The sequence below is a fragment of the Anticarsia gemmatalis genome, chromosome 4 (genome assembly GCF_050436995.1).
Source record: "Anticarsia gemmatalis isolate Benzon Research Colony breed Stoneville strain chromosome 4, ilAntGemm2 primary, whole genome shotgun sequence".
Taxonomy (NCBI): Eukaryota; Metazoa; Arthropoda; class Insecta; order Lepidoptera; family Erebidae; genus Anticarsia; species Anticarsia gemmatalis.
The window spans coordinates 4,236,083-4,258,336 of record NC_134748.1 but is presented as its reverse complement, the minus strand read 5'-3'; the positions used below and the strand labels follow the sequence as shown (position 1 = coordinate 4,258,336).

The window sequence follows — 22,254 nt, the reverse complement described above, 5'->3', positions numbered from 1 at the left end:
GTTTGCAATTTATTGTAGTCAGAATCGTTGTGATTGGTCAGACAGTTTGACGTTACTTGACCGATATTCGCACATAAAGACGTAAGAAAGAACTTGTAAGAGATAATCTACGTGAGTGTCTTCTAAGACCTTGGTGTGCCCTTACAGGTGTTTCAAGACTGTATACAGTATAATGTATTGAATTCTCATAACGTGTTTTCTTTGTTGATCGACGTGTGTGACGTAAGTGAAAACATTCAACACTTGCCCGCCTTGAACGACTGTTGTGTAAAATGCGTTCGGATACACAACAGCTACTGTCAGTTATACTTTGTATACTAATGACTTGTTTATGAAACTTCTTACTGCTGTACATTAGCAAGTGATTTCATATTCGAGGTGCTTTACGAAATTAAATTTGCTTATTGTCTTTATAAATCAGTAAATAGGTCGTCTAAACTAGAATAACAAATAAAGATAAAACTAAAATAAGAGTATTAATAATTAATAACATTATAATGAAAGCATGATTACTAACTCTACATTAATTTTACTAATGATAAATTACGTACTTAATTTTTTGTGTATTTAAAATTACTAACTAATATAAATATTTAGCCACGAAATATTCCAACGCAAAATCGGTGTCTATTACTCGGTCTGATACCCCATGTAGCGTCGTGTTTTTTCATAACAAACAATCATCGCAGCGTGAAGTTATTTTAGGTTAGAATAGCTCTGTAGCAAGTTTTCGAACGCAACACAAGTCACACTCGGTGGATCAGTCTAAATATACCGGCGGCGGGCGCGCAGGCGCGCCGTGCCGACCTGCGCCCGCGCACACTAGATAACTACACACGTACGATAAGATACACACACAAATAATATTCGTGCTACTTTCTTAACGTAAATACTACCGAAGATCCAGATATGCGGCGAAATAGGTAAGAAAATAATTGTTCTCACACTTTACCGTGTTTAAAAAACTTTTTAATAGTTTTTCTATCATTCGATACGTAAACACCACACCGAGCAGCTAATATTATCAACTTTGTAAACATTTAAAAACTTCGCTTCACGTAGATAACGTTATGTTGAGGTAAAGTTTTTAGTTTACAAACTATAGTTTGTTGCTCTGTATTCTTTAGGTTAATGACTTTATATAATAACGTAATCGCATCGTTAATAGCCACGACATTTTTTATAATTTTTTTCTTTTTGTTTTGAAGTAAAACTATTACGTATGTATTTATTCACGCTAGCTATCACCGCGACGACTTTTATGGGAAACTGAGTTACCGGATACGGGAGTCGAGGGAGCTCATCCAGTGTCCTGTGGAGAGCTGCGACGGCTCCGGCCACATATCTGGCAACTTCGCCACGCACCGCAGGCAAGCGGGAATCATAATAACGCCGAATCGCACCGTATCGCGCCGAATACGCGAGATCAATCGCAGTTGCATTACGCGGCTGTGCAAATTTTAAACATCGGACGAATTAGTTTAAATTCAATCCAACCAATTTATTTATCACACGAGTCATGCTTTTTCTTTTTCGAAATTATATCTGGAACATTTTTGTGCCGCACTTATACCAAATTTAGTATTCGTGCCACACTACTTATGAATAAAAAATCTGGCTAAATTAAAACAAGTAGCTTTACTTTTTTAGAGTGTTGATATTATTGAGTTTCAATTTGTATAAATGGTTCATTCAAAGTAATTTAATCAAGACATGTTCGATGTTTTACATTTGTGCAGTTATGTAGAGCGTCCACAATTCGCCCCTGAGCAACAATTTGCGCATTTCCGCGCCAATTGGCGGCGTCCCACAGGATTTTGATGCAAACTAACCGCATGCCTTTATTAATATTCCTCGTCACCAATCGTGCTGTAACTTTGTTTTACGCCTGTGACCTAACATATTGCGTGTTACTTGTCTGTGTGTGCAAATAATTATAATAATACTAAACCAACAAAAAATAAATATATCAAACTTCTTACTTAACTACGTCATAGGTAATACTCTAGTTTATTGCATAGATCCAAATATCTACAATCGCCCACCTGATAAAAATGACATTACGTTGTGTACGCAAGTTACAATCTGTGCTCTGATTATTGATTTTAAATCTTTTGATGTGAGTGATAAGGTGTGTTTTAATGTGGCAGTCCTTGACGTAATGTTATGCACGTAGGACGCCTGCATCTTTATTTACATGCCGCTTGTATGATATACTGCTCCGTGAATTCGTTACTCCACTTTTGTTTTCAAAAGATCACTTCGTAAACAATGACAAAACAATGTCGCCGCAAACGCGTATGTAAATACTGCTAAGCGTTCTGTTTTCATAGTCAAATCTCTACTAACTGGCAGAAATGCTGTAGTCAAATAAAACGTACGGATGTTATCAAAAGAAACACTTCAATGAAATTATTTATAGTGCATACGATCTTAAGATTGCCATCTGTTGCTCTAAATAGAAGATTAAACATTGTAAATGAATTGCGTTGAGTGTCGTACATAAATATTTCTTAAAATAAAACGTTATTGATGTGGCATTTTCTTCTCTTAATTAAGTATTTTTTAAACGCGTTCATTATAAATATTTTTGTCAGAATTTGCCGTATATTCAATATAAGGAAAATAGTTACGTATTTTCTCAAATAACGCTATAAGATCATATTCGACGAATTTTTATGGCTCTACGCGTGTGACTAAGTTAAAACCGTTTAAGACTGCGTATTTCCAGAGATTTGAGATAATAATAACATGGTATCTACTTGTAACTTTCTATTAATTAGCGTAACCAATACTCGGTTGCACGCTAACCATCTTTGTGTCCGTATTCCTCTCACGAATACATATAAAAAACTACTGCACAAGAGCAGAGCGTGTCCGTAGACATCAGCGGTCAAAAAATATACTTAGAATAGAGATTTTTTATCAATTCTCTCGCGTTTTCTACTAACGATGTCTAGATATTATAAGTAGAGAAATATCTTCTTTTGCATAGTTAAAGGAGGCAGTTACAAACTAGAGTTTGTTGATATTTTTTCTGTAGTCACGGGAACGTCTGCCGCGGCTGTGTTAATAAAAAAAATAGTCTTTCACCAATTTTTTAGACATAGTCCTGGAGTTTGAAAGAAAAGGACTACCCCTGAATATGAAGTAAGATGTACTTACCTCCTAATTATATTCCTTAATCAGTATCCTTATTCTAATGTGAAAATAAATTCATGAAATTGACAATATTAATTCAGTCCTAACACAAATTCGTTAAAACTGTTTCAGTTATTATAAATCCTCCCACCCGTAGTTCTTCGTATAGCCATGTTACGTGTATTTACGGCTTTAGAATTATTATGAAAATCTCCGTGAGAGGGCTATATTTAAACCACGATGAGTTATTTCTATAACCGATGCACGAAACATGAACTATTTTTACAATTACACAGTAAACTGACGTGTATGTGTTGTGTATTTGGGTTATTTGAAAATTATTAATATTGGAACTAAATAGCCTGTTAGCTAAACATATCTCTCGATTGTGTTTTCCTTTAATCAACAAGCCAGAATGCATGTTATTTATCGTTAATAGGTAAATGAATAAATACTTACTTAGTAGTTTATACTGCTCTACTTTTTAAAAGTAAGAAACTAGTTAGAATATTTTGCTTTGGACTACCTCACACACTTCTGCCTTCAGCGTTTCTACATGAACAACCTTTGTTACGTACAAAGAAAAAGTAGGTACCTTGTACCGAATTCTGCTTAAAGTGAAAAAACACCAGCAATTTTCAACAAATATTGGTTTAATATCAAATGTTGGTTCTTAAAGACCAAATGTGTCTAATTAATTGCGTTCGATAAATACTCAGAACTTTCTTAATTTTAAGTTAATACTAAAATCACGTAATTTACTGTTCAATACCGATTTTAAATATCTGCTACTTAACTAGAGTTAATCTTTTTAACTATATTTATTGATACAAGATTGTTATGAACCAAACATTATGTATTGAATAAAGTTGAATTCAATATAGCAGTTTAAATCACACAAAAATAGTAAATGTAGAGTCTGTAACATTGCTAGTCCTTTCTACGTAAGGCGATGGCGTACACTTTTTGGGTCCATAGACCTGAGCCTGTGCCCTTATCAAACAATCCGTTCATTAGTATAATTTAAAAACAAACAAATGACTTACTAATTAAATAAAACTACTAAATTAGGTCGGCGGTTAAACGTAAACATTCGTAATAACGTTGTTCTAAGTATTGTGTGTTTTCTAATGATACCGATAAAAGTATTACATAACTTTAGTATAATTAAAATCACCGTGAAACTTTGTACTAGGTACAACACTAATCGTGATTATTATCCGCTATTAGTGAGAGCAAATTAGTGTTGTAATTGTGTTAATTGGCAACGAGTATGTGTCATAGTTAAAAAACATCGTAAAGTATCACATTAAAACAGAACATTAAGATATTTGTCACTTAAAATGTGTTTTTAAGATTAATCATGTAAAGTTACAGAATAATCGATTACTTTTTAATTAAAAGTATTTATTAGTAATGCCGACATAAGTTGTATTCGATACAGTTTTATATAGTAACAATCGCAAAACCAGTTCTGGTTTTCCTAATACGGACTGTACGATGCTAAAGTGAACTGCGCCCATAATATTTGGTATCGATGACTCTGTTTGCGATACAAAAGAAACTATTACATTATTTGTTACGTGGATATTATTTATAAACAGTTGTTACACATACAATCCATATTGATCGTTGCAGTCGTTCTTATTTAGATTCCTATACGATGTGTTTGAACAGAGTCCAGTACTGTTTTATATCGATAAGTCACTAAAGAACTTTACGAGAAAACCTTTGCAAATTCCTTAATTATTGAAATACTGAAAGCCTTAAACTACTTATAGTTCAGGCTGACTAGAAGATACTTTTGGAAATCGAGTTTATAATCTTATACCTTAAGTAAAAAATTCTTTGTCCCCTAAAACCCACCGATTGCACTTGCTTCAAAACGCTTGTCCAAGCTGTCGCAAGCTACGATACGGTACACCCGCACGCCATTGTAAGCAGTCTGTTCATGTGCAGCCTATCCGGGTGTCCGCGCGCTGATCGCTCGCAGCTGCAGCCGCACTCCCAGGAGCTCAAGTGTCCTACACCTGGCTGTGACGGCTCCGGACACGTCACTGGCAACTACTCCTCACACCGCTCACTCTCCGGCTGTCCGAGGGCCAATAAGCCGAAGAGCAAGCCCAGGGATGGACAGGACTCCGAACCGCTGAGGTGAGTTTACTCTTATGATTGTTGGGTGAATGGTGCGGTGATTGCAGACGCATTGTTAGTGCGTTGTACTTTTTACTTTACGATGTTAGGTTACTGGATTTTCGAACATGAAAACTGAAACGGCATCTACATTTGCTTATATTTTAAATTGGGTAAAATAGTAAAATTATTTGTTCTATGTTTTTGCCTAGCGTTTAAACGATGAACAATAAAAATTACTTATAAAATGCCCTAAATTACAACTTTTCATTTATTAGGGAGCAGACGACTCTGAATAATAACTATTATTTTGACACCTGATACTCGACATCTGATCTTGTTCCGACTAATTATATTCAATGTTCGTCGTAATTTTCGCGCGGCATTGAGTTTCTAGGATTCCCGACAAACGCTTACATAATGTTCAAACTCCTGACCTTCTCAACAAACGTTTGTAGTAAATTATTTAGAGAACATCAACTTCTTCTGTAATACAATAAGTTTCTTGGTTATTTCCACGCTGCTTAGATGCCCTATACCGGGCTGTGATGGATCTGGACACGCTACAGGGAAATTCTTATCACATCGAAGGTAAGACTGATTCTCTGTGGAAGTAGTTTGGTGTAGATGTCTGTAGAAAGTATTTTGTAGTGGAAAATTCTGAAGGAGAAGTATGATAGCTTATTAGAGTTTGGTTTCCATTCTCCAGTGCCTCTGGGTGCCCAATCGCGAATCGCAACAAGATGCGAGTGTTGGAAAGCGGTGGCACCGTGGAACAGCACAAAGCAGCGGTGGCCGCAGCAGCTTCAGCCATTAAATTCGATGGAGTAAACTGTCCAACTCCCGGTTGTGATGGCTCCGGACACCTGAATGGGTCTTTTTTGACACATCGTTCTCTGTCCGGATGTCCAATAGCTGGTGCCGCGACGCCTACTCCGCAGCCCAAGAAACCGAAATACCCGGACGATATCACGCCGTTGTACCCCAAACCAGGATATACAGGTTAGTAGACTCTTTAGTATTAACTATTTTACGAGGCTTTAAACAATTTATCGAAGCTGTATTTTTACCGTAAATATTGATAAACTATTTTTTGTGAATAAGTCCTTGGAACTTCGGAATTCCTGTTAATATTTTCCAAATTGTAGAGCTGAGATTTAGCTTAGGAAAATGAAATTAGATGCCTTACAGTTCATTTACACAGGCATATATGTATAAACTTTACCTGTATTCATACATTGCAAGAACTCTAGTTATTCGTAAGCAACTAAGTACTTAATATTTCCGTAGAAAACGTCTTGTTAGTTGTGAAAATATTCCAACTATTTCAATTCACTCTGCCAGCCGTGTGGTCAGTTAAAAATAGTCTGAATTGGATGTCATAATGTGTATGCTGTAGTATCCGTCTGAGCATAAACATTGCAAATAACTGTGTGCACAGGAAGGTATAATAAACAGTTTTATTTGCCTGTTATATACGTAGCATCGATAGTACTATTGCATTTATTGATTGAGATAATTCCCCTTATAAAAACAGCGGGTTAGATCCCCGCAAAGAATATTTATAATGAGTCTAAATGATATTATGATCGTAACGCATCCACCTCTCGAATCAAATTATGAAGTACGGGAGTTGTCTGATTACAAAACAGAATGGTATTTCAGGTATGGAGATGAACATGCAGACAGGGAACAGTGAGGACTTGATGACTTTGGAGCAGGAGATCACGGAGCTGCAGCGAGAGAACGCACGGGTCGAGTCTCAGATGATACGCCTCAAGTCTGACATCAACGCTATGGAGACTCACCTCTCGCATGGAGAACGGGTAAGATATGCCGTACAATACTTGAAATTTAACACTAGAAGCACTTGTCAAATAAAATGCTCTACTTACTGCATTTGAAATTAGTTAATACCGTTCGTAACGCACGATATTCGCGGATCAGAGTTAAAAGTGAAAATCAATGTTATCAGCGCTTCTAATGTTAAATAATAAATACTTATTACAATAATGAATATTATAAAATAAGTTAATACCAAACAAATTGCAAGGGAAAATTTCCTCTCGAAAAATCACAGGCAAAGTTTGAAATAACCCAATATTTTTGTCCGACAACTTAGATGGTACTGTCATGGCTCGAAACATCCAACTTTGAGTGCGCTAACACATCATTAATTTGTGAGTACCAAACTTTTTCTTAATTTGGTACCACTGTTGTTATTAGCCACTCAAGTCCGAAAAAGTGCATGTTCAGTGACCAACGTACTTAATGTGGAATGGTTTTTCAGGAGACACAGACGATGATTCAGCGTAATAACAACTTGAATGAGTATTATGAAAGTCTGCGTAACAACGTGATCACATTGTTGGAGCATGTAAGGATCCCGGGCGGAGGCACGGCGCCCGGCACCACGGCAGGTGGCACACCAGGAGCCCCGCCACCTCCAGGCCCCGGAGAGAAGCCAGCCCATGACAACTTCGACTCGTACCTCACCAAGCTCCAAACCCTCTGCTCCCCCGACGGCTACTGTCCCGATGAGAACCGGCCCATCTACGAAACAGTGAAAAACGCGCTCCAGGACTTCACAGTGCTTCCTACGCCCATTTAAGGTTCACAGAGCGCCGCCGAGTCTGAGCGACAGTGAACTATAGTGACCGAAACGGTACGATCGGCGGAGCTTATAGTGAATCAAACTGTGTGACTTAGTACAATTTATTGTGTTCGTAAAGTGCGCGTGCGGAAAGCTACTCACCAAAGAGATTAGACGAAGACATTGTTAGATCTGTGTATGGACGAATGGCTTCGTGATAATTGTAGTGCAGCGGATCCTGTACTCGGGATGTTCGGACTGGTATTTGTGTTCTACTATTAGGTAACGATGTCTGTTTTGTAAACCGTTGTATACGATGTGTGACTTCTTTATGACATCATGTTAACACTCGAAGATTCGTTCGACTTTTAATATGTAAGCTGGACTATATAGACATTAAATAAATTTTAAACACTGTTACTCGTATGCTTAAAATTAATGTAATTGTTAGGTGAGAAATTTTTACTATTGTATGTAAGCGATTTTAGCCACACAAACGCATAAAAATCGATTGTGTAAATATTGTACCTACGTTTCGATATAAATAAATTATTATTTAAATCACCGGCCACAATATTGGCCGCAACTTAGGAAATTTATAATTTCACATGCAAACTCAGATTTATCAAACAGAAGAAAATAAAATAGTGAATAAGGAAACTGTTAATCTGTCTTAAAAGTTGATAATGCTGGGAATGTGCCAAATGCTTCAGATACACAGCAGCTCCCGACCGCTGACCTATTAAGACTAAAATAATGAGATAGAAATATTAAATGATGTAAACAAAAAAAATAATGAACTCCTTAGAGGACTTTCTAGTCAGTTTGTAAATAAAATTGTGAATAACGATAGTTGTCACGTCATAGGGACGTTTTTATTTGTATTAGTAAATAATGAGATCTCATTAGATCATGTAAGTTAATAATTCAGTCACTAATTGATAATCGATTTTAGGGATAAATGAATACCTACTTTCTTTGTTAGCCAATGTTCACTTTGCTGTGATTATGTTACGTGTTACTTATTTATTGTTAACTTTACGAAATATGTGATAGCTTAGTTAATTCAAGTTAACGTTATTTTGCAATAAACTTAGTTAACGTGCTTTACACAAAACGTGCAATCTTATATTTTAGACTCGAATTATGTTGAAAAAAAAACGAACATTAAATCTTTATATTGACACATTTTTTTACGGTATCACATTGGTATCTACACAGGAATTAATAATATTCGCATTTAAATACTAAAACCTATTACTATGTTACTACTCTGATTGTCATATACGTTTCTGTAAAATATTGAGTATGTGTTGTTAAAGAGAATAAAAATAATAAATACCAAGATTATTTCAGTGGTTTTTATTTTCCTTGTCAACTTATCGCACCGATCTGAATATTAAACACATTATGTACTAACCCGCTGAATATTTCCTTCCCTCCTTTGTTAGAAGTTTGCAAAAACAATACAATTAAATCATTGATGGTAGCTCGACTTAACGTCATTATTAGGCTATGATATTAATATACTATTTAGAAAGTATGTACTTAAATTGATCTGAATGTTACCTATTGTAACTGTAAGGTCTTATTTAAACTTACTAAGTAATTTATAATCACTTGACCTAACAAGCACGCAGAATAAACGAACTTAGAACTTCCATGGACTTAATTTCAGATTTTTCTAGGACAAGGGTATTGTGCTGTCCTGCTAGATCTGCGAAGCAAAAAGCCAATTAATTTATTTCTAACTAGCTGACCCGCGCAACTTCGCTTGCGTCACCGAAGAGAGAATGGGTCACCATTTTCCCCGTTTTTGTAACATTTTTCGTTGCTACTCCGCTCCTAATTGCCGTAGCGTGATGTTTTAGCCTATAGCTTTCCTCGATAAATGGGCTATCTAACACTGAAAGAATTTTTCAAATTGGATCAGTAGTTCCTGAGATTAGCGCGTTCAAACAAATAAACAAACTCTTCAGCTTTATAATATTAGTATAGATACGCAAATTACTTTGAAAAGACCGAACGAACTTAGTGGGTTTGGTTTGAAACCGAATACAAAGTGTAACTAGGCATAAAATAACCATCCTGCGGGCATCGAATCCATGACCCCAGAAAGCGGCACTGTGTATAAACGTGCCAACCTGTTTAAACACTGTACCACACGGCTCGGAAACAAGATAGCTATTTGAAACAGTTGACCAAATTAACGCTAATAATAGGTATGTGTATGTATTTTATGAAAACGCCCGTTTAATCGTCTCTCTGCCCGACCTTTGTTACGCTTTCGCGGTTTAACCATTAAATTTATGTAATAAAAATCGACGTACATAAGTAGAGCCGCAGGCGAAAGCTAGTATCAGAACAAAATTCCATAAAGGTTCGTTTCAAGTACGTTTCCGAACGTACTTAATGTCAGGATGACAGACATGAAAATGGTGAAGTAAGAGTAACTGTCAATGTCATTAATGGCAAGCGGCATGTGTCAAACGCGACCAAACCACATGTGTTTATTTTAGTTTACGAACTATTTAATATTTCTAAATAAAACGTTAGATTATCGCACGACACGATGAAGAATCCAAAAAAGGTAAGATCAAAACCCTGTTGTAAATACTGATATGTAAAAGGTACAGTAAGTACTTGACTACAGTTTTATTTGCAGAAAGAAAATAAACGCTATTTCGACACTAAAACTGAGGATAAGGGTCAAAAAACGACGACAGACAACAAGGAGGTGGAAGTATTTAATATAAAAATAACTCCTGAATTACTAAGGACACATAAATACAAGGTGAGCGACCAAAACAATACTCGAATTTTAGAGTGAGTAGGATTTAACACAACGCAGCATCACTAGAACCATACATAGATTATCACAGACTTACCCTCTAGCAAACTATAAGTACATTTAGACACAATCTCATATATAGACACATTATATATTATTATTATGCTTACTAAACATCAAAACTTTTTAGAAAAATGACAAAAAAGGTTTCAAAAAGCCTATACAGAAGAAGGATAACAGTAAATTCAAAGGTAAAGCTCCTATTGATCCACAAAAACTAGAGCTACATTCCCGAGGAGAGGGTGTTGGTAAAGGAGTGAGACATCCCTTACATGCTGAGAAATTGAAAAAGAAGGAGAGAAAATTTAACTATGCACAAGAACAAGCTGCTAGAGCTGAGATATTGCTCACTGAGGATCATGGGTAAGAGAGTATTCTGTATGTTATAGGCTTGTAATTATAGCATAGGCATTAGATAGTGTCCCTGCTGTGTGGAATGTGTTAAAAGTAGAAGACTATCATCAACTTCAGTTTTAATTTGCCAGTTTTTTTTATTTCTTTCTGTTGTTTAGCTGAGTAAGCATAGCATTGTTTTCATATAAATATGGTAGTAATATAGTAGTGTTATGAATTTTACCTTAGCTACTGCTATCATGAAACATTATACAACATCTACTACTAAATTAATCCCTTGCTTACATAGTTTCACTAAACAGTTATTTTTTTATATTTCCAGTGCCTTAGAAGTAGACGAAGACAGCAAAACAACAGCAATATCACAGAAGATTATTGCTGAGAATGTAGATATATCTGCAGCTGCAAAGATATTTGAACTGGACCTAGATTTTGGACCATACAGAGCTAAATACTCTAAAAATGGTAGACATCTGTTGCTGGGTAGTAATAAAGGACATTTAGCTGCTTTTGACTGGGTCACCAAGAAGTTGCATTTTGAAATAAATGTTATGGAATCTATTCATGATATCAGGTTTGTTGATTCATAGTTTGAGTCTTAGTATCTAATATATAAAATTCTCGCGTCACAGTTTTCATTGCCATACTCTTCCAAAACGGCTTGACCGATTTTGATGAAATTTTGTGAGCATATTGAGTAGGTCTGAGAATCGGCCAACATCTATTTTTCATGTCCCTAAGTGACCTTTTTTTTAATTTATATGGCAAAACAATGTTTGCTGGGTCAGCTAGTAACTAATGTAAGGTTAAGGTAAGGATTAATGTTCTCAGCATTTAATAAATATTTTTGGATGATTGGAGATTCTTGGATTATATCAGTGGAGACTGGAGTCCCGAGACTGGAATTAAAACTTTGAACTTGTAATTTATTTATAATACTTTGGTCTTTAATAGTGACCACATCATATGATATGACAACTCACATTTGGGATGTGATTATTGATTGATTTAGTTTCCTTTTACTATCCCTTAATTTGCAATCACAGTCTTCAGGTAGTGATTAGCTTTTCAATAATCATTATATTTGTGTATTACAGTTGGCTACATGTAGAGACTATGGTAGCAGCAGCTCAGAAGGAATGGCTGTACATGTATGACAACACCGGCACTGAGATACATTGTATCAAGAGAATGGACAAGATACTGAGAATGGAATTCCTACCTTATCACTTTTTGCTAGCTGCTGTTGTAAGTTAATATACCCAATCCTAGTAACATGTTTGACATACATACAGAATATACAGACATACTTAAATTATTTGAATTAAATAACATGAGATTGCTGTTCTGTTAATATAATCAAACCTTTTTTAGTTAGCAGTAGTTTTGTGTTTCCCATTTCCACAGTATAACAGCACTCAACAAAGAAATAGAAAATAAGCAGAAACTGCTTATCTTATGGTAATAAAACAGAATAAATTTATTTTCAGAATGAATTTGGCTTTATGTCATGGCTCGACATCTCGGTCGGGGAAATAGTGGGTCACTACAACAATCGCTTGGGAAGAACAGCAGTGATGACGCAGAACCCGTACAACGCCACAATATGTATAGGAAATTCTAAAGGAGTAGTGTCTTTATGGTCACCTACAGTCAAGGACCCTCTAGCAAAGATATTGTGCCATAAAACACCGTTGACTGCTATTACAGTTGATAATAGGGGAATGTAAGTAGAAATAAGAACATTATTTTTAAGTAATTTTGTAGGGGCTGAATATTGAATATGATACACTTCTCGTCAAATGTTCAGAGTATAATAATGGGCCTTATGTCCTTCCTTGCTCATTGAAAGTGAACATTAATAAAAACCCCATCATTTATTTGGAATTAAGAATCTACTACGTATTTCTATCTTTATAATATATATAATTCTTCTGTAAATGTGTATGTCACTGAACTTCTCTTAAACGACTGGACCGATTTTTATGAATTTTTTTGCGTGTGTTCAAGGGGATCTGAGAATGGTTTAGATTCACAATTTTGTCCTCTGGACAATGTTTTTTTAATTAATTTTTAATTTATTAGACAGGACAACGTCTGTCGAGTTCGCTAGTAACTTTATAACATTTGTGTCCAGGTACATGGCCACATCAGGCGTCGACAGAAGTATGAAGATATGGGACATTAGAAACTTGGATGGTCCACTACAAGACTACAGATTAAGAAGTGCCCCAGTACACTTGGAGTTCTCGCAGAAAGACATGCTTGCTGTCGGCCTCGACGATGTCGTAGAGATATACAAGTTAGTAAAAAATGCTTTACGAGCTTTACTTTTCTTTTGACTTCTTTAAGACAATAAGTTTTAGTTCTATGAAATGATTGTTTAATGATTTAACATGACTTTATGATTTAGCAGAAATGGAAAAGTACTTTTATGTTATTTAATTTTTTGTTTCAGTGACTGCTGTTCAAAAACAACAGAGAAACCATACTTGAGACATAGGATGGGAAAAGCAATTAACAATTTCAAATTCTGTCCTTATGAAGACGTGTTAGGAATTGGTACCAGAAATGGGTTCACTAGTATTTTAGTTCCAGGTAAGACTTATTCACAAATATTAGAAAATCACGGGCATGAACTTTGTCTTGTGAAAAGTTCGTTATTTCAAAATAATGTCCGTTGTTTTTACGCAACGTCGTACATTCGTTCAAACGTCAATTTCCGTTATGTTGATGTAACGAAGTATTTTTGAACGTAACGATTTTTTTACATACATTTTCATAAGTCAAAATAACGGTTATCAGTACCAATTCAAAAGTACACATATTATTTATTCCTTTTATATATTTGTTTGTTAACATTTTATGCCTCATCTTATAGGCAGTGGTGAGCCTAACTTCGACGCATTGGAGAGCAATCCATTCCAGACCAAGAAACAGAGGAAAGAGGCTGAGATCAAAGCTCTTCTGGACAAAATACCTGCAGAACTTATTACACTCAATCCATTTGATATTACTGAAGTTGATGTACCTTCTATGCAAGACCAAATGGAAGCGAAGAAGAAATTATTGGTAAATAAAAACAATATAATATATATTGCCAGTATCACTACTTGTGGATTTTTGACAGCTGTTTTTAAGTGCATTTGCTGTCACTTCTATCTGATACTTATTTTGAGCTGGTTCTTAGTTTTATGTACTTATCGAAAATTATGGATGGTAACATATTCCTTTTTTATTTTTCTAGCATCTAAAACCAAAGAAGATGGACTACACACCAAGGCAAAAGAAGAAACGCAATGGCAAGACATTTGTTGCAAGAAGGAAGATTATAAAAGAAGTAGCTAGAAAGGTAATCATGTAATATTTTAATCATACTTTGGATTAAATATTTCCTCAAATATCATTTGATAATAGGTACCACTTTCAGCACCTTTAAACTATGGAAATTTTCTATGTAGAGGCCAACATTACTAATTTTATTCTTTTATTTCAGGAGTTCATTGAACAGGCAAAAGAAGCACAGAAATTACTCAATCTGCCAGAAGCACAGCCTGCTAAGAAACCATCTTTCGGTGTACTAGACAGATTTGTTTCAAACCCTAAAACTAAGAAATAAAACAACATCTTGTATACATAGATCTAATTATTTTGTTTCCTTTCATAATTTCAATATGATTTTAGTTATTTACACAATTTATTTACATTTAGTACAATAAACTTCAACATGATCCAAAATCCGAATAATAAAATGTCTTTCATAATAACGCTGCATATAAAAAGTAAGTCATTATTATCGTCTAACAAGGAATATCAAATAAGTCGCAAAGTCCTTCCGATCCGCGCAAAGAAAATGAGAAGTCGTATTTACTGGCAGGTGGACTGAGTCTCAGTAAGTAATCTGAAACAAAAAATATGCACTGATTAAATAATATTATTAAAATATGCATATATTTTCAGATAAAGCATTAATTAAGAGACTTTATCAGTAACAAACTAAATGATAAAGTGCTATAAAATCATATTTTATGAACCTTTGCAAAATCACAATAATGATTACAAACTACAATATTGGAAACATTTTAATACAAATAATAAAATAACTTACTTTTAGTGAATACACTTTTATCACAAATATTATCTGTATAACTCTGAACCTCACTGTCCTCCATACTCTCATCATCAGTCTCCTGTAAAGAAATATAAAGTTCAAATGAGCAAACTGCGTAATACAGAAATTTACACAATTTAACTCATACCAGGCAACTAAATTCTAAAACCAACTTAGGTAAAAAAGACTTTACTAATCTGTGCACTTAATCACCTAAAAAAGAAACACAAGGTACTTTTGAATAGTAAAATAATTGTATTAATGCTCACCTTCTCAGATTCACTATCTCTTAACAATATAACTCCGATAGATTCATTTGATTTGACATGTAAAAAATAGTGGGGGTCTTTGTCCTGAAACAAACAAATAAGTTCCTGATTATGTTAATCCTTATCACAAAATCTAAGAAAATTCATAATGTAAACCTCAATAGTTGCCATGGATTAAAAAAAAAACATTCAAAGGAGAAGAAGAAGTTTTGAATGCACTTGATAAACATAAAATGCTTTTGCTGTTGCTAGAATCCAACCATTATCAATAAAAAAAAAATAGAGAGAATAATCTTAAAATAAAAGGAAAACTAGTTATTTAAAGATATTAACAATATTGATCTAGGTACTTAGAGTAAATAGGTAAGTTATGACATTATGTTTACCTTACTGGGTAATGTGCCTGCTGATAAATTAGCACCTAAAGGTGCTTCTAATACTAAAACTTGGTCATCTTCAAAACATTCATGTATATCCTTGTCTGTTACAAAACAGTGACTCTGGTTGTCTGACTCATCCATTACATTTTTAATACTTTGTTCAATCCAATGTAATTGCCTGAAAGTGAAAACACATTAATTTGATTATTGTTCAAATTTTAATGTGAGTGAAGTTCCTGAACAAAGTTCAAATTCTGTGGTGATTTCAATATGTTTTTATTCTCCTATCAGTATTTATGTTTGTACTAGAAAATATTGGAATTGTGTATATGATATTGCTTACTTGTCTAACAGTCTCTCATGTTCGTCCAGTCGAGTAACCTGTTTCCTCAATACAGTTACTTTCTCACCAATATCACTTGTATTACAGTCTGGCCCTGCACCCCTGAAATTAGGTTTACGTCAATATAAAACTTTACCTTTCAGCATTATAGAGCAATCACAACAATAATGAATAAATAAGTCAATCACAAAGACAAATAACAATAATTTGCAATCACTTACTTCCACTGTATACTATTCTTACTCCTTTTCTCAATGAGACCAATTCCTTCTAAAACATTAGTTATATCATATATTCTTCTTTTCTGTCTGACAGCCAACAAATTAGTAGCCTAAAAATATTATAACATTATTGAGTAATATTCAAAAATGTTTATTTTTCGTGCCCAATTTCATTTGACAGGTCAATGGGAGGCAAATGAAGCTACACTTACAATTTTCAAATCCAAAACACCATCCTTCGCCTTTTGTAGCAGTGAAACAAATTTGGTTGTGAGTAAACCTAAAGACTTTTCGTATCGTTTATATTTTAAGTCCGCCATTGTCAAAATTCACAATATAATTTCTAATAACTCCTTGATAAACGGAGATTTCAATACATACAATTTTGCGTCGCGGCGGGATATTAGGTTGGTAGCATTGCGACATTAGTTTTTTTTTTAAACATGTATGTTAGTGATGTGCTGTCAATATTCTAAATGGAAAACTAAATTCGTAAAAAGTCGATTTAGGAAAAAGAGTATGAAAATTGAAATTATATTTTCTACCCGACTTTATTAATCCTTTGTTGGAGACTCAAATAAATAAATAAATCTATTCTACCTGTAAGGCTACAACGCAAAAATATTACAAATTCTCTCCGAAAAGTACACACATAGTACAAATTAGGTTTACCCACTGCTACCAAGAATGGAAGCATGGATTTTTTCACGGAATGCCATCGTAATTTGGCTTTGTGTCGTCCGAAGTGTCCAAGTGCCATATATAAAATGATTCCTTCAAGTTTTTATATAAGAACTCTCAAGCATGCTATGTTATAATGTGTTTCGAATTTGTATTTAGTCGTTATAAACGTGTGTATTGCTCAACAAGTGGCCGAATGCGAAGCAATTTTTTCAATTGCTCTTTAGATAATAGAAATTCCAAAATAAAAACACATGAAATATTATTGAATATCATCATTTTAAAAATAGATAGGATTATTATTCTAGGATTGGCGTGAGATAGCCGATGACAGGGTCCGATGGAAGATTTTGGGAGAGACCTTTGCCCAACAATGGGACAGTACAGGTTAACAAAAAAAAAAAAAAACATTTTAATGTTTCATAAAAAATATTTTTTATCCTTTACTCAATATATTGTTGATCAACCTACACTTTTCCCTTTCAAATTGCAGCATATCATCAATTTCTTTTTCCATAAGTTGAATCTTCTTATATTCTAAAGTTTCTTTTATCTCTAGTTCTCTTTTTCGTAGCTCTAACTCTTCTTCTCGCAATTTCAAATTCCTTTCACAGATTTCATCCCTCAATTGCTTTTGTTCTTCTTGCTTTTTTAAATATTCCAGCCATTGTTTTTCTAATTGTATTTTACCTTGAGATCTATCACATTCTATTCTGTTTGCTAGTCTTATTTTCCTCATTTCAATCATGGCTTTTGTCTCATGTCTGAATTTAAAGTCATGAGCCAGCATATTCATTCTATGGACATCTTTTTTCTTTTGTAGAAGTTCTGTGACTGTATTCGAGTCACTATCAATATTGTACTGTGAATAAATATTTTCCATTGCTTTGAAATATTTAAAATTTTCATGATGTCCACTGTTAAGACACTGTTTAAACTTTTTTGTTAATGCATTTATTTTCCACCTTATTTGATCCGGAGTCATCTGTAACAGTAAGTATGTTTTTACAAGTCATTGGTATATTAGGTACTGCAGTGTACCATCAACAAAGGTAATTTATATAATCTCCTTACATCAATATTGTAGTCTCTTAGACTTTCAGATATGGCTATCCAAATTCTTGTTTTCTTTTTTGGTGTTTCTATCATCTCTAGCTTGTTCTCATACAATTTCAACAATGTTGATGTTGCTCTAGCATTCCAAACGGCACCTGAAACATACATATATTTTTTAATATTTACAACCGAAAGAGCATATTGTGCATTATTTACTTTTATTTACGAACAGTATAGGTACACATACAATGTTTTTCAGAGCAATCATTAGTTTTTGCTTCTGTGTTTAAATCATTTTCATGGCTGGTATTTTCGCAAATTTCCAATGGATCTTGTGAAGCTGAAAATAAGGATATTATAATTAATTATTTCCTTAGTACGAAATTACTGTTTTCGTTGTTAATTTAGCTGAAGCCCAAACAGTTGCTTACGTTCGTCTAAAATACCGTACACCTGATTTATTTGGCAGGCGTTCATACTTATTTCGATAATTCTTTTATTATAAAAATCGTATCATAGTTTTATTCAATCAATTTCAATCTCTTTTTGCTTATAAAAGATAATATAGAAATAGCGCTAGCACATCTTTATTTATATTTTGCTGTCAGTTTTCTGAATTCTGAGTATTCATTCGTTTTGTCAAAATAGCAAATTTTATTTCAGGGATGTACGAAAATGAATAATTATTTTTTTTAGTCGATTTCGGGGCTTATGGTTTCCATGTAAACGAAAGTCATCATTTAATATTTTTTATAAATGTATTATAAATTCTTACCTAATCAGGTAAGGTGTAAAATGAAATTACATTAACTATGTACATATAAAAATGTTGTATAAATATTTCGTTTCAGTTTCGCGGCTCTGTAATGTCACTAATCAAGTCTTCAGGGCTTTTAATACTGATATTTTCCATTAAATATAGTAAATAGTGTTTTTGTTGTATGAACAAATAGGTACTTTAACTTTTTCCTAGGGAATTTAGATCTTTGAGAGTTAGAAGCACTGGATGGCGTTTGTCAGTTCTGACAGTCACTCCTGTACCTGTCAGTCAAAGTCAGTTGACAGAGCTTTGTTTATTTATTTGCACTTACATTTGCTGAGGAACGAAAATATGAATTAAATTAAACAATATAATCGCGTATGGAAAATTGAGCAATAAAACTTAAAGTCTGAAACGTGAAAGTAGTTAAGTATTACGTATAATGGATAAAAATAAGCTTATTCTTTGGCTGGCTGAAACCGTACCAACTAGCAGTGATGAGAGTGAATCAAGCGGCTGGAGTGATGTTTGTAGCCTTAAACCAGAGACCTCAGATGACGAGGAACGTAGTGATGGCGATGATGATACACTGTTCTTTCCGCTAATGCAATATTTGGTACGTCTGAGGCGGAAACGTGTCGATGATTATTTGCACATCATAGACTCTTGGACAGACTCTAAATTTAAGAATAGAATGAGAATATCAAGAAAAACTGCTTATCGTCTAATCGGTAACGATTTTGTCACTGTAGAAGTTTGTTATTTAAATATGTTTCCTATGCTTTGACTTACAATAATCTTTGTTTCAGATGAATTAGAAAAATCTGGATTTATCGCGTCACACAAGTTTGGGTTGAAACCACTGGAGCCAAAACTTTGTTTTTATATATTTTTGTCCTTTATAGCAAATACAGAACCTCTAACTCCAATTGCTACTAGGTTTGATATTTCCATCTCATCAACATTCAGAGTGATAAGGAGGGTGGTTGCCTGGATTTTAACTAAGTTGGATGTTGCTATCAAATGGCCACAAAACTTGGATGAAATTTTAAATATATGCCATTCTTTTCATGCAAAGACTGGGATTGCTAATATGGTCGGAGTAATTGACTGCACACATATAAAGATTGAGAAGCCCAAAAATGCAAGAGAATACTGTAATAATAAAGGATACTTTTCAATTATTCTGCAAGCTACTGTTGATGCAAATTTGAGGTTTACTAATGTCTTTTGTGGTGAGCCAGGATCTTCAAACTGTTCTAGGGTTCTTAAAAAGTCACCCTTGTACAATACAGCTTCACAAAATAGAGATTCACTATTTCCCCACAATACATTTCTTGTGGGTCATTCATCATATCCCTCTTTACCATGGCTATTACCCCCATTCAGAGAAAACAAAAGACTGACACCACAACAAAGAGAATTCAACTCTTTTCATATAGCTACTAGGAAACTAAGTGATAAAGCCTTCAGTCTTCTAAAGGGCAGGTTTAGAAGAATAAAACTATTTACTGTGTATAGAAATATAGAATTTATAACTGATACAATTGTAGCTGCATGTATTCTTCATAACTATTGTCTTGATGAAAATGATCATTTAGAAGAACATGAGTAAGGCAATAAATAAAATAGCTGATGCTCAAGTCTGTATAGTTCTAGTGCACTAGATTTTTAAGCTTATCTTGTAAAGATTGTGATATATAAATATAATCTTTTTATCAAAATTTTGATCTCACATTGTAAGTAAATTTTAATTTGATTGCTTGCAAAGCTATGGTCCAGCCATTTATTTGCAAAATAATACTCATGACATTAGATCCTGAACACCTAATAATTTTCTGAGGAGATCACATTTCTCTCTTTCAATTTTCAACATTTCTTCCTGTTTCTTCTCTTTGAGTTGTAACTTTTTTAATGCTAAAGTTTGTTTCATTTCTAATTCTTTTTTCCTTAATTGTAATTCTTCTTCTCTTAATCTTAAACTTCTTTCATATCTTTCATCCCTAATTTGTTTCTGTTCTTCTTGTCTTCTTAAGTAATCTATCCATTGATTATCTAATTCTACTTTAGCCCTTCTTTCTACTCTTAGCTTTCTAAAAGGTGTTGAGGATTTAAGGGACATATTTTTTTTACTTTTGTCTTTTTCTAAATCATCTTGACCATGCATTACACCTGAGGCCAGTCTATAAGAGCCAGTACTATCTGTGTATCGTCCCAGTATTTGATGCATTTCATTAAAATATTTGAAAGTCATTGCACCTTGCCCATTGTCTATGCAGTCTTTATATTTTTTTGTGAGAGCATTTATTTTCCATCTAACTTGATCTGGTGTTACCTGCAATGAAAGCAACTTTTTGATGATCCATGGAGACAAAATATTGTATGACATTTTACAAAATTAATTCATAATGGAGTGAAGCATAGCATATTTGATTTTTAATACTAATATTTGTAGAACAACAACTGGTACATTATGAAAAACTCTAATATATCCTGTGTTTGTTTATCATAAAATATTGGATACAACCTATACTACAAAGTAGATTAAAATGGTTACCTCAACATTCAATGCTTTTAATTCCTCTGCCATTGAAATCCACATTTTAGATTTCTTTTTAGGATTGTCCAACATGTGCATTTTAGTTTCATATAAACTTATCAACATAATTGTTGCATTTTTTGTCCAAATTACATCTATAATGTAAAAATAATTACATGAATTATTAAAAGTTACAATTTATTTATCTAATATTGTTAAATATCTAGTACTACATACTTTGTTTATTATTTACATCTGTTTCTCCCTGTGTCATTTGATGACCATGATTATAGTTGGTCATTGTCATATCTGGCTTGTAAGCTGTTGCTGAAAATAGTAAAAATCATATGAAATTCTGAAAGACATCCCTAGTCAAAATTCATCATATTATTATTTTTATCTATTTGTGTAACATTGACATATTGCCTTATCCTCATTGGCACATGTGTTTGTTTATTTACTCACTTTGATTATCCAACATTGCCAAAACGGCAACATTGTTATCAATGTTTTCATCCATTTTGTGTCGATCACTAGGGCGTTTTCCAACTAGTACAGAGAGCGTACACAGAACTACGACTACTACTCCATTTCAAGTTTATAGCGTATGTTAGCAATAGAAAAACAATGATTGCAGGTTGAATATTCTGGATGGCACAGAACAATACTAATAATTGCTTAAAGAAGATTGGAAATTTAATGCTTTCTTTCTATATTTTCGTACTCCGCATCTATGTTATTGCACTGTCAGTCAAGTGTCAAGTCGAGCCGACTCGAGCCGCTATGTCAGAAGCTGTCAATATATATTTTAAGAATGGCAAT

The 22,254-nt window shown here is 33.9% G+C and overlaps 5 protein-coding genes across 14 annotated transcripts in view; 2 read left to right on the top strand and 3 right to left on the bottom strand.

The window, feature by feature from the left end:
* LOC142972265 (uncharacterized) overlaps positions 1 to 9,217 on the top strand; it is a 202,007-nt gene extending 192,790 nt beyond the window's left edge. For 5 of the 9 annotated variants that reach the window (XM_076113203.1, XM_076113210.1, XM_076113205.1 and 2 more), the window contains 5 exons: positions 5,086 to 5,295; positions 5,803 to 5,865; positions 5,984 to 6,276; positions 6,940 to 7,100; positions 7,565 to 9,217. In XM_076113203.1, the coding sequence (XP_075969318.1) occupies positions 5,086 to 5,295; positions 5,803 to 5,865; positions 5,984 to 6,276; positions 6,940 to 7,100; positions 7,565 to 7,885 (1,048 nt within the window). In that variant the 3' untranslated portion in view covers positions 7,886 to 9,217. Of the gene's footprint in view, positions 1 to 5,085; positions 5,296 to 5,802; positions 5,866 to 5,983; positions 6,277 to 6,926; positions 7,101 to 7,396; positions 7,455 to 7,564 lie in introns of all 9 variants that reach the window. The other 4 variants (XM_076113209.1, XR_012959446.1, XM_076113206.1 and 1 more) reach the window with 4 other exon arrangements.
* Positions 9,218 to 10,332: 1,115 nt separating this feature from the next.
* LOC142972263 (WD repeat-containing protein 46) lies at positions 10,333 to 14,718 on the top strand. 2 transcript variants are annotated; one of them, XM_076113200.1, is made up of 11 exons: positions 10,333 to 10,457; positions 10,533 to 10,661; positions 10,849 to 11,081; positions 11,395 to 11,646; positions 12,170 to 12,320; positions 12,563 to 12,798; positions 13,210 to 13,374; positions 13,531 to 13,670; positions 13,954 to 14,144; positions 14,335 to 14,424; positions 14,569 to 14,718. In XM_076113200.1, the coding sequence occupies exons 1-11, from the start codon at positions 10,440 to 10,442 to the stop codon at positions 14,689 to 14,691; spliced, it is 1,728 nt and encodes a 575-aa protein (XP_075969315.1). In that variant the 5' UTR covers positions 10,333 to 10,439; the 3' UTR covers positions 14,692 to 14,718. The 2 variants fall into 2 exon arrangements, with proteins under 2 accessions (XP_075969315.1, XP_075969314.1); XM_076113199.1 differs by having other exon boundaries at positions 14,320 to 14,424.
* Positions 14,701 to 16,822, bottom strand: LOC142972264 (transcription factor E2F5-like). Its single transcript, XM_076113201.1, has 7 exons — positions 16,609 to 16,822; positions 16,397 to 16,506; positions 16,176 to 16,277; positions 15,839 to 16,010; positions 15,453 to 15,536; positions 15,181 to 15,262; positions 14,701 to 14,973 (listed from the first exon to the last, which is right to left on the bottom strand). Exons 1-7 carry the CDS (start codon positions 16,714 to 16,716, stop codon positions 14,873 to 14,875), a joined length of 759 nt encoding a protein of 252 aa, XP_075969316.1. The 5' UTR covers positions 16,717 to 16,822; the 3' UTR covers positions 14,701 to 14,872.
* Positions 16,823 to 17,487: 665 nt separating this feature from the next.
* LOC142972669 (uncharacterized) lies at positions 17,488 to 18,757 on the bottom strand. Its single transcript, XM_076113958.1, has 4 exons — positions 18,565 to 18,757; positions 18,381 to 18,473; positions 18,152 to 18,288; positions 17,488 to 18,062 (listed from the first exon to the last, which is right to left on the bottom strand). The coding sequence occupies exons 1-4, from the start codon at positions 18,608 to 18,610 to the stop codon at positions 17,514 to 17,516; spliced, it is 825 nt and encodes a 274-aa protein (XP_075970073.1). The 5' UTR covers positions 18,611 to 18,757; the 3' UTR covers positions 17,488 to 17,513.
* Positions 18,758 to 20,697: 1,940 nt separating this feature from the next.
* LOC142972262 (uncharacterized) lies at positions 20,698 to 22,199 on the bottom strand. Its single transcript, XM_076113198.1, has 4 exons — positions 21,898 to 22,199; positions 21,670 to 21,759; positions 21,451 to 21,587; positions 20,698 to 21,228 (listed from the first exon to the last, which is right to left on the bottom strand). The coding sequence occupies exons 1-4, from the start codon at positions 21,950 to 21,952 to the stop codon at positions 20,698 to 20,700; spliced, it is 813 nt and encodes a 270-aa protein (XP_075969313.1). The 5' UTR covers positions 21,953 to 22,199.
* Positions 22,200 to 22,254: the final 55 nt, after the last annotated feature.

What these genes read in the sequence shown, in the direction of transcription:
- LOC142972264 (XM_076113201.1), bottom strand. Translation starts at nt 16,716, where the DNA reads ATGGCGGACTTAAAATATAAACGATACGAAAAGTCTTTAGGTTTACTC. An exon ending in CAGGCACATTACCCAGTAAG is followed by an intron (nt 15,537 to 15,838) that starts GTAAACATAATG and finishes TGTTTGTTTCAG; the next exon opens with GACAAAGACCCCCACTATTT. An exon ending in TAAAAGTGTATTCACTAAAA is followed by an intron (nt 14,974 to 15,180) that starts GTAAGTTATTTT and finishes TTTTTGTTTCAG; the next exon opens with ATTACTTACTGAGACTCAGT.
- LOC142972263 (XM_076113199.1), top strand. An exon ending in ACTTTTTGCTAGCTGCTGTT is followed by an intron (nt 12,321 to 12,562) that starts GTAAGTTAATAT and finishes ATTTATTTTCAG; the next exon opens with AATGAATTTGGCTTTATGTC. An exon ending in GATGTCGTAGAGATATACAA is followed by an intron (nt 13,375 to 13,530) that starts GTTAGTAAAAAA and finishes TTTTTGTTTCAG; the next exon opens with TGACTGCTGTTCAAAAACAA.
- LOC142972669 (XM_076113958.1), bottom strand. Translation starts at nt 18,610, where the DNA reads ATGAACGCCTGCCAAATAAATCAGGTGTACGGTATTTTAGACGAAC. An exon ending in GTACGGTATTTTAGACGAAC is followed by an intron (nt 18,474 to 18,564) that starts GTAAGCAACTGT and finishes CCTTATTTTCAG; the next exon opens with CTTCACAAGATCCATTGGAA. An exon ending in TGATTGCTCTGAAAAACATT is followed by an intron (nt 18,289 to 18,380) that starts GTATGTGTACCT and finishes TGTATGTTTCAG; the next exon opens with GTGCCGTTTGGAATGCTAGA.
- LOC142972262 (XM_076113198.1), bottom strand. Translation starts at nt 21,952, where the DNA reads ATGGATGAAAACATTGATAACAATGTTGCCGTTTTGGCAATGTTGGAT. An exon ending in AGATGTAAATAATAAACAAA is followed by an intron (nt 21,588 to 21,669) that starts GTATGTAGTACT and finishes TTTACATTATAG; the next exon opens with ATGTAATTTGGACAAAAAAT. An exon ending in TAAAAGCATTGAATGTTGAG is followed by an intron (nt 21,229 to 21,450) that starts GTAACCATTTTA and finishes CTTTCATTGCAG; the next exon opens with GTAACACCAGATCAAGTTAG.